Genomic DNA, 11,148 nt, shown 5'->3' with positions numbered 1-11,148 from the left:
AAAATTTTCTTAATTCTCATACTAGCATGGACAAGTCAACTAGAGATGATCAAGCTTACTGAATGTCCACCACAGTACTGAGTGGTAAATATAGTGCTGTACTTGAAAGGATGTCATACATTTATTTGTGTCTTCAACAAACAGGCATAGGCCAGAACACATTAAGGGGGGACACTGGTCTTGAAAAGAAAATTTTATTAATCTAGATATAGTAATGAAATTTTCACGCCACATGTATTTTTGTGCACTGATTCTAGATATGTCATTCAATTTCATGTAAAACAATTCCTTGAGCACTTTTGCAATTTTCATGCAAGTATTTTGGGAAAAGTTTAGCAGAAAATTTGCTGCAGGAAACTCGCTGAAATGCATGCCATTGGGTTCTCTTGGCACCAAGGAATGCAGTAAGGGTAAAATTATTGTCCTGGCTGTCATAGAACTTGAGTTATGGGATACTGAAGCTGCTACTTCAGAAACGGGAATACACACTTTTCTTCTCATTTCTAAAGCGACAAATTCAAAACTCTATAACTCAAGTTCTGTGATAGCCAGGATGACAATTTTGCCCTTATTGTATTCCTTGGTGTCAAGAGAGCCCAATGGCATGCATTTCAGTGAGTTTCCTGCAGCAAATTTTCTGCAAAACTTTTCCCAAAATACTTGCATAAAAATTGCACAAGTGCTCAAGGAATTGTTTTACACGAAATTAAATGACATATCTAGAATCAGCGCACAAAATGATATGTGGCCTGAAAATTTCATAACTGTGACTCCATTAATAAAATTTTTTTTTTTCAAGACCAGGGTCCCCCCTTAACAAAGGTTTTCTTTTCCTTCTCAAAAGCAACTGAATTATTGTGTAGAAATATTGCAGTAATAAAACAACACTCTATGAAATGACTAGAAAATTTTGCAGAGCAAAATACAACTGATATATTAAATATAAAATGACTAGAGAAGTTTTCAAAGGAACACTTTTGTTCTTTGAAATAAAAAGCCAGATAAAAATATCCAGTAGCTGTAAGCAAACACTGTCTACTGTGCAGTGGGTTGCAGTGCACGTTCTGTGCGTAGTGACGGCAAGCAAAGCTCCTGCTATATCCCTCAGCTGCCCGCTGGGAAAAGATTAAGAAATGGCAACAAAGAAGTATAAAATTAAGTGAGTATTGCAGACTGGATCCTTGAGGTTGCCCCCCAATGGAGGCCAGTGAGATGACTGCAGAACTACATGAGGTAGGGTGAACTTCGTTCCTTCTCCTCTTCGTTTTTAGTTTTGCTCCCCTGAAATGTGAAAACAAGAGTACTATGGTTAGAAAAGCATGCGTGAAAATACCAACCAGTGTCAAAATACATATGTACACGAGCTATAGAGCCTGTGAGCTAACCCTCATAATGCACTGCTGTAGGTAAACTTGTTTGCCAGGCCTGGCTAAGAACACTCCACATTTTTATGCTCTGTGCATTGCAGTGCTCCCAGATGAAACTAAATTTACCAGTCTGGCCTTCCTAGCAGCATAACTGCACCATATACATACAAAACAAAGTGAACAAGCGCTGAGGGGGGAACCTCAGTCTGCTTAGTCAACATTTCAGCAGAAAGGACTTGTCTTCGCCCAGATGAAGACGTGTCCGCTGATCAAAACATTGGCTAAGCATAATAAGGTTCCTCCCTCAACCATTGCTCACTTTGTTTTGTGCTGTCAAGAATCCCATCCTCCTGCCCTGTGCCAAGGACCATGAATGATGTGATATACTATCAAACAGCAGAAAGAATACTATGTCTGCTCTTGCTGCAGTTCAAACATACATACTCACACAAGGCAACAACACTTTTCATCTAATTCAATGACCACAAATGGGGCAAGGAGAGGTAAATAATTCAACTGCTGTGGCTATGCTAGTGTTTGTCCTTGTACCATTTCTAGTGCATCCACTTATTCAGTAGAATGATCCATACTGACACTATACAAAATAAAGCGATTAGAGTTGACTGTAATCACCTAAGCTTGAAAGGACTGATAATTTGAGTTAGGCAGGGTTCATGCTAAAGGTAGCCTTATAAGTGCAGTTTATGCTGATGGGATAAAAGCTTCAGTGTGCATAATCCAGAATTAAGTAAGTTATTACCAAGAGTTCACTGCACCATTCATGAAACTCCACAGGTCTGAACTAAGCTGCGGTGGCCACTAAATTCAAAACCTTAGAATTTCCATTCATGTAGAGGCAAAAATATTGAAGACACAATTATCATACCTCATAAAAGCACTGCTTTAGGAAATTACTATGAACTTCTGAATAACGTTAGCAACCTTGGATTTTCTATCACTGTGTTTCAGTTTACTGCCATCACCATGCATCAGAGATTTTGATCCAAGCCTAGACAAAATTTTTATTTTATTTTCACATCAAATCTATTGAAGATAGTTTGCACTGCAGTTTATCAGTAGTTGCAATTTTGGCTTACTTTTATGTGCAAATTACTGCTGTCTTTTTCTGCAGTAGGACCATACTATCTTTTTGTACAACGAACGCAACTTTATCACATATTCTAAATGGCTTAATATTGGAGATGTGCAGTTGTCTCCTGACTGGGGTTTTTTCATGTAGCTAAATTGTGGAATATACTAGTAATCAATCCAGTATCACCTTGCCGAGCGCTGCCAATGGATTCAATGGGCTCTGTTAGAGTTAAGCTGCCTTTAATGCCACTTTCGGTTAATACACCATTAAGAGCTTCAAAAAAGTGATTCATTACAGCACCAACCTCTTAATGCATTTTACAGCATACGCTTGCTTTGAATCAGCTGCAGTTGCAAAAAAGAATTTATCAGTATGGGCTTGAAAAGCACTAACTATAATAGAACCAACTCCAATTTATCAAAGCAGAATATGGACCAAACCACTGCCTATGGTCTTGCTTAAGGTTGTACACACAACATTATGTATAAATATATAGCTCAGACAAAAATTTTGCATTAAATGAACTCTAATCCAGTGACAATGCCATTTGTGATTTTTGTTTGACATCGAATGACACATTCATTGCTGAGAAATATCGAAGTCACAGCTGCTTTATTGCTTCCTGCCACTCTGGCACAAACTTGTGATGCCGCTGATGGAATCGGGTGACATGCGTTTGCTCTGCTTCATATACCACGTTTAGTATTTCTATGTTCATTTGTGATGAAAGTGCACCAGCTGTTGTAAACTGAAAGCTGTCTTAATATTCTGAAACATAATTGTTCATTTCCTCTTCTATGAAAAAAAAAACCTAACCAGACGTCACCTCTGTTTAGATGTAGAAAAGGTGTGCGGTAGCAATATCCATCACTGATCAATTTTTTAGGATATAAAAGTTCTGCCCTCAGTCACAGTAACATCTTTTTCATTAAAACTGGCAAACCAAATCAAGCCTAATTTTAATTCGTCCTCAACACCCCTTTAAGTTGATATGCTGTACAGACAGCACTGGCAGCTGATAACAATGTCACCTTTTCGAACTCGTGATGGTGCATGGCGAAGCCAGGACTTCATGGCCTCTTCTACCTCAAACGCGGTAGCCATTGAAAACTTCCTGTTTGCACGTACAGCACCTGAAAAACAAAACAAATTAACGCCATGCAAATTAGTACCTCCTAGAAAATTATGTAAAAATACTTTTAACGTGATCTATATGACAACTGCTGTGAAGCAGCAACGTGTATGCAACATCACTAGCGGGACAGTGGACGAGATGGTGGTGTTACAGGAAGATTTAGATTGATCCAGCTTACGCTGCACATAATACGTGACAAAGGCCAGTATCAGCCATTGCCTGCCTTCCTCTTCCACCACAAGAAAATTTTTGTGTGGTGCAATATGCAGATTGGCTACAGTATTGCAAAATTTTAAAATCCCACTACTATATAACTTTCCCAGACCATGCCACTGCAACAATGTACAGAAAGAAACATATTTAAAGGTGTTTGTCTAGAACACTAAACCAACTTTTTTTTTTAAATTCGTACTGGTGTACACAAACCAAAGAAGAATCTATATCTGTGAATATTTGTCTCCTGTGATTTCTCAGCACGCTAGGAAGTTACTAACAGGGAGTGCTGACCAGCCAAACAGTCTTATGCTAATAAGTTATTTGCACACTACATGAAATGTACAGCACTTCACCGGACTAGCTGAAAGTTGTATAATTTAAGCCATGTAGCATATAACATGCAAGGATGCTATCACAGCAAGGGACTCTGGCTGTAAAATACAGATAGGATAACTGGAATGTCACTTACGCAAAATGACACTTGACAGGGTCAGCAATGAAAAAGCGTTTTTTCCTTTTTGGCCTAGCCAACTAAATTCAGTGGCAACAGTGTCAGCAATCATATGCTTGAGCATCCGCCTGTCCGTGGCTGGTATGTTGCCCCCACCAAACCTTGCAAGCTCTGCAACCTATAAAATAAATGGGAGGGACATACAACAAGGACTTAGCTTCAAAATTTCCAGTATAAAACAAGAATTCTAGAACACTTTACCTCAGTATATTATGCATGATAAATGCACTCTAAATAATCAAGGCTGATAATAAATTTTACCATTTTAAAAAATTTTGTTTCCTGCAACTAAAAATCCTTTCAGATATCATAAGCTCATTCTTTGCTGATCTCTGTTCTAATGCAGTTCCAAGTTACGTCATGTTCAAAGACAAAGAAGACCACACAGAATATAAGATATTGAAATGAACCAGTACATGTGTAAGTTATGGTGTAACACTAGCCAGGCCTTTCATCAGTAAAATATTGTTACACCCACACTCGATTTACAAATAATAACTCAGGTAGGAAGTGGACTTTTCGATTTAAACTAAAAAAAAACAAAGCGATTAAAAGTATGCTGAAAACCCAATTACCTTTTTTCAGTTAAAACCCAATTTTCAAAAATTGGGTTTTAATGAAAAAAGGTAATTATTCTTGACGTGCACTCTGCAGCCAACTGGAAGTCCGAGTAGGATTTACACTCAGGCACAATAGAGAAATAACGTCCGGAAGCCAGGGGTGCGATGAGACTGTACCATTTGATTTGGTTTTGGTTTGGTTAATGGGGGTTTAACGTCCCAAAGCTACTCAGACTATGAGGGACGCCGTAGTGGAGGGCTCCGGAAATTTCCACCACCTGGGGTTCTTTAACGTGCACTGACATCGCACAGTAGACGGACCTCTGGAATTTCGCCTCCATCGATATACGACCGCCGCGGCCGGGATTGAACCGAGCGCCATAACCACTGAGCCACCGCGGCGACTGTGTACCGTTTGATTAAGTAGCAAAGTTGTGCATTCAAGGAATCACTCCGCTGCATAACAAGCATCTGCAGACTAGAGGGCTTCACATCGCCGTAAAGTGTGTGAAAGCATAGAGCTGTTAACCGTCATCCCCACTTAGGACAGTTACTTGGTCACACATATGTCTCCATTGCATGTAAGGACGCTCGAAACCATGCTTAAATGTCAAGTGTTTTGGCTACCATGACGGCTGGTAGTTTCATCACTGCTGTCACCACACAGATCATGTGATTCCTACACGCTTGCTCAATAGCCCGACTGACCGACCGGCCGACAGACCTTCCAATTGTGGTTTTGTTCAATAGCTCTATCCTTTAACTTCTGTTAATTTTTTAACTGAATATCCAGGTTGACAAAGAAGTCGATAAACTTGAGACTTGACTGCACAAGAATACCACAATGCATCACTGAAAAAAAAATATCGGCAATTCATGTATAAAAATTAACATTTGCCGGAGAAAAAAAATTTCAACTGTTCTGAAATAGGCACTGAAAAATGTCCACCAAATTTTCAAAAAAATAAAAATGGAATTGTTCAACTTGACCAAACCAACTACACACGGGCTTGCTGTAAGCAGGCATGTTTGCCTTCCACACAGATTCAGTTACACTGTTGATAAACATCTGTATACCAATCCTCCCCACTAGCATAGTTATATATAGTGAAATTCTACCAGCTGCTCCTGCTTGCTTGTCGTTAAACTTGAGTCAAATTTTTTTAGTTCGTCCAGGGACTCGAACGGCTGTAGAATGAGGTCGGGCTTCTGGTTGTTGTCCTCAAGAGGCCTTCTCGACTCCATCAGAGTGTTCAGTTGGTCCGACATGTGATCGACACGAATCCGTAAGATGTGGAGAATGCGGAGCACATTTTTCCGGAAGACTGAAAGAAATATAGAAAACGTAAATTACATGAACAAGTTTACAGGGCTAAAGTTAAGTGCTACTGAAAATGAAATGAGCCCATAATGCCGAATGTTCAAAGAAAGATGCCTCATTGATCCATGCTTTTCTTTAATGTGCATGATTGCACAAGCAGGTATTTGCATGATGACTGGGACTAGAAAATGGGATTCAAGCTGCAGTGTGTCATTCAAAGAAGAAAAGAAAAATTGCTGCCTCATATGAAAAAAACTTGCTTCAGGTGGAGAAATGCAGCATGCACAGTACAACGCGAGAACTTTTCCGCATGTGCCATGTGTGAGCTCCATAACATTGCCCTTACATGCAGAAAGGTTTACTTTGGCCAAACAGGCCAGCGTATTAATGATAGGTGGCGAGAACACTGTTTCGTTAGTTTCCACTGAAAGAGCACATCTACCTCACCACCGTTGACAGTGTGGATATTATCCACTGTTCAGCAATGTTAGCATTCTCGAAAGAGGTAAGGGCAGAGAGAATGCAAACATCTAGAGGCCTATTACATCAGAATGCAGTGCAGTAACTGTAGCAGTATGCTGCCACGCTGCCTGTTAAAAAAGGAGTCTGCTTTTTTCTACACGGTTAGCAACAGATTTGCTGTATGCTTTTTCCCACCACCGTTTCGATGTTGTCTTTGCTGTTATTGGTTGCTCTGCAGATGGCACCTGTTAGCCTTGCTCAGGAATGCATTCTGCCATAAGGCACAGTTCGTAACCAATCTCACTTTGTGTGCCTCTCTTTTCTGATCCATATTTTTTTAGTGGTATTCCCTACAAGAAATGGCTGCACACAGATATAGGTTTGAACTAATGCAAAATATTATAGCAAGTCATGTTATCTTAAATGCACAACAAATCTTTGTTAGTGACTATGATGCCACCAGACGAGAAAAGAAGCTTGAATACCACAGATCAAGCAGTAAAAGCGCAGAGAAAATATATGCAGTTCATCACTGCAAAGGCCTGATTTCGCTAAAGCACAAGCAGCCACTTGTGCTAGTAAGTGTGTTAACTGCCAGATTACACTGATTGCAGTGAAATTAAAATAAATCAAGCAACATGCAAATCCCAGAAGTGCAACAGTAACAAACACATGAAGTGACTCCTATGTTCTCTGTATACCACTTTCACACATTGGAAAACAGTGCAAAAATTCAGAAGCTACAATTTTTTTCATTGGGGTATTCAAGCTCCCCTCTCAAAAAATGAGTATGTCAGCAAGTAGCGGCAGCTTACCATTTTCCTGTACTTCCAGTTCGCTTGCTGGAAAAACAACAGGTTTTCTTTTCTTGTGTCAAAACATTAAAATATACAAAAAAAAATCACATTTGTTTCTGCAATTTCTGTGCCAAAACCTCAAATGCTGTAGAATAAAATGTAAAGCAAATACATATTCTGCTACTAAACTTAATCTCTCAGAAAAAATGAGATATCTTGTTAGATGCTTCATCATTCACCGTGCATTACACCAAATAAATATTTCGCTACGATAAATATGCAGATTTATGCAAACTGCATCCTAGCTAAAGGCGTAACATCCACTATACCTACAGCATGACCACGTAACACCAGTGACCAAAATCTTGCATCTTTACATCAATCCTTTGAATTGTTAAGACAATTGGCTAACAACCACAAACCACCTGTAATTGCCCATCCATACCTGATTCTGATCGTAAAGCTGGCGGAGACTGTTGTTCCACGAAACTAAAGGAAGCCTCTGAAGAAGTACCTAAAAAAAGTGGGCAAAAACTGCAATTTCAGAAAATTACGATGGAGAATTTACAGCTTGTCAACAAACTACATTAAACAAAAAAAAAAACTGTCGTCTTCACAATTTTTTTTTATACAAAGCAAAGGAGTATTCCTCTATCGTTACCATCCTTGGTTTTGCAAAAGAAGAAATAAAGTCATGAAATTTTACTAACCACCAATTTAAAGTAAGAGCATAAATTCCACAAAAATCACTTCATAATCAGGCACTCTTAAAACTCAGTGCATTACAACAATACTGCACGATTAAATACACTGTCTCAGTCTGTAAGAGTAAAAGAAACTGACAATGACACAATGCCCAACTTTCTGCCTCAACAATAACTGTCATGCCTACTCTATACTGCTCTAATGCTTATGCCATCCTTAATAAGAGCCACATAAAGGAAACTCAGACACTGTAGTCACGCCTTGCAACCCAGCTTAAGCCTGCACAAGAGTTTTCACCCTCAATGAAAATTTCTGAAAATTTTCTCTGGTGGTTAAATGTTTAGGGGAAACCCCAAAGGTGGAGTAGATTTGTAATAAGGGAGTAATTACTCATTGACATCCACCCGAGCGCAGCCACACGGCTACAAAGGAAGGCTATACAGCTTTCTCAGGAACTTCGTAGTTAAAGAAAAATTCGTCCTTCTCTGGACCAGGATGAATTTTTCTTTAACTATGAAGTTTCTGAGAAAGCGCTTCCTTTGTAGCCATATGGCTGCACTTCAAAATTTTGTCTCATCTGCAATTTATTGAATGGCATTTCTTCAAAACTTCTGCACATCAAATTTTTCCATACAAATACATTTGTATACTTGGGACAATGAAATTTCATACACACATGACAAGCATGCTCAAGATTACTTAGGTGGCAGTATTATATTATACTGAAGATGAATAGATAATACAAAGATGACTACGCACTTCTCCCATGGCAGACCTCAAGCTGATCTAAGCCAAACAAAAGTTAAAGCGACATCTCTGAAGATACCTTCTGTAAACAAACCCTGCCTTAAAATATATAAGCTCAAATAGATGAAAGACCCAAGCAGTTTGATCTTCACTGGAAACAACAGAACCCAAAAAAATACATTCGAATTCATGCATGCAGAAATATTCTGACGTATGTGTCACTGATTGTGAACAGTTATGAGACTGTGGCATACTTGTGTGATTGCCATGAAATGATGGCTCTCTGTGTAACACTTGCAGCAGCCTCCTGCTATGCTGCTGAGATGCAGGTGCTGAATCAAAGCTTCTTGGTAGCTCAGAGACATTGTCTGCAATATTATAAATATTGAACAAAAGGTTAGCAGGGACTGAATTGACGTGATTTTAGTAAGGCATATGGAAAGCAATCTACTCGAAATATATGCCCTTGCTTTTCCCGAAATTGCTGACAAGAAATGTGATCTATACTGCTGAAAGGCATGAGTTTGTAAACAATGAATTTCAAGTGGTGTAAACATACCTAAAAGTTCTAATCTGCTGTCTTGGGAAAAATATTCTTACTAATGATTTTTGCACTGCACTGTTCTTAGAGGGACAGAACACAGAATTTTAAAGATCCAATCTTTTTATCAGTACAACGGAAAGCTCGCTCGCTAAGGTGCTGTATTCCGCAACGGTTTTATTGGGAACGTAGGTAATTTTAACTGAGAATTTTTGAGTCAATGCATATGCCTGTTTTCAAATATCCTGATGCTGGAAACCATGAACAGCGAGCGCGGTGGTGACTGCACATCGGCAAAAGTGCTGCAGCAAAAACTAATGTAAATCTCACCCACCAGACAGTACAAAGATATTTTTAGTATATGGAGTAGCGTTCATCTCAGTTTCTATACCCAAAACTGTTACGGCACCGTGATTTATGTCGCATCGATGAAAGTTTTAGAAAGTTTTAGTAGACCGTGGTTGCATCATGATCATCAGCCTGACTACACCCACTGCAGGGCAAAGGCCTCTCCCACGTCTTTCCAATTAACCCTGTCCTTTGTCAGTTGCCGGCACCGTGTCCCCGCGAACTTCTTAATCTCATCCGCCCGCCTAACTATGCCGCCCCCTGCTGCGCCTGCCTTCTCTTGGAATCCACTCCGTTACCCTTAAGGACCAGCGGTTATCTGGCCTTCGCTTTACATGCCCTGCCCAAGACCATTCCATCCAAAAAATTTAAAACACTGCGGCGCTGTCTAGTTAAAAAAGCTAAAAGGGGCCCAGTCTAAGATGCTAAGGGCACACTGGAAGGAGTGTAAAGTACAATAAAACACGACGAACGCTCCTGAATGATGAAAAAAAAAAAAAAAAACGCTTACACTTAAACAAATAAGTGATGTTTTACCAAGATGCGGTTGGTTTGGTTTGGTTTGTGGAGTTTAACGTCCCAAAGCGACTAAGGCTATGACAGACGCCGTAGTGGAGGGCGGTCACGTGGTGGACTACAGTGATAATGGCAGGTTTCACCACAAGATGGCTTTTTATGAAATTTTCAGTGCCAGATTAGTTATAAATCCTCATTTCTTTGATATTGCAGTGCTCAATTCTTAGTCTGAGCCATGATATTTTCATTCCTGCCATAATCTCATGCAAGATTCGGTGAGTGTTCTGTCCCTTTAAAAACAATGATGTGAATGAATTTGATTTTTTTTTGATGAATTTGAATGAATTTTTTCTTACCTTCATCCAAAAAATTATGTGGACTTCACGGTGCATGCCTCTACAACACGAAAGCCACTTGGCTCATCTGCAATGAGTACATCAATGTAGAAAAATCATTTTACTGCTTCAGAAATTAACTGCATTGCTTTTCATAAAAAGATTACGAGGGTCATAACTTGTAATAAAAAAATTAACACTTTTTCACCCTATACTTATCTTGACATTGACAAAAACAGTGTACCTGAAATTGACTCCAGAGCTGATATGGGCCGAGAGTTCGTTGTGACCACAGCCACGTTTTCAGGAGAACCTGAATCGCAGATACAAATTTAGACCGCGTACGTGGATAGCCAACCTTGAACTTCAAACCAAAATGTGCAGTGTGGGAAAGAATGCTTACGTTTCTTAGCGGTGAAGCTCCTTGGTGGTGGTGGTGGCTCAGCGTAGTCATCATCAGTGTCGGAGGCATACACATGCCTTCGGTGAATTTT

The 11,148-nt window shown here is 39.5% G+C and overlaps 1 protein-coding gene across 1 annotated transcript; it reads right to left on the bottom strand.

The window, feature by feature from the left end:
- Positions 1–723: 723 nt before the first annotated feature.
- On the bottom strand, positions 724–10,692 carry LOC149354992 (uncharacterized). The gene is made up of 8 exons (XM_089583589.1): positions 10,676–10,692; positions 9,169–9,282; positions 7,908–7,976; positions 7,481–7,507; positions 6,002–6,207; positions 4,281–4,440; positions 3,492–3,593; positions 724–1,281 (listed from the first exon to the last, which is right to left on the bottom strand). The coding sequence occupies exons 5-8, from the start codon at positions 6,149–6,151 to the stop codon at positions 1,268–1,270; spliced, it is 426 nt and encodes a 141-aa protein (XP_089439715.1). The 5' UTR covers positions 6,152–6,207; positions 7,481–7,507; positions 7,908–7,976; positions 9,169–9,282; positions 10,676–10,692; the 3' UTR covers positions 724–1,267.
- Between the last annotated feature and the right edge of the window lie 456 nt (positions 10,693–11,148).

This window comes from Amblyomma mixtum, chromosome 3 (genome assembly GCF_055824585.1).
Source record: "Amblyomma mixtum isolate Tamu chromosome 3, ASM5582458v1, whole genome shotgun sequence".
Taxonomy (NCBI): domain Eukaryota; kingdom Metazoa; phylum Arthropoda; class Arachnida; order Ixodida; family Ixodidae; genus Amblyomma; species Amblyomma mixtum.
The sequence above is the reverse complement of the archived record's forward strand: the minus strand, read 5'-3'. Positions and strand labels throughout refer to the sequence as shown.

Coding starts and splice junctions, on each gene's coding strand:
- LOC149354992 (XM_089583589.1), bottom strand. CDS start 6,151: ATGTCGGACCAACTGAACACTCTGATGGAGTCGAGAAGGCCTCTTGAG. Junction 4,441..6,001: donor CAAGCAAGCAGGAGCAGCTG/GTAGAATTTCAC, acceptor TTTATTTTATAG/GTTGCAGAGCTTGCAAGGTT. Junction 3,594..4,280: donor CCTGTCAAGTGTCATTTTGC/GTAAGTGACATT, acceptor TTTGTTTTTCAG/GTGCTGTACGTGCAAACAGG.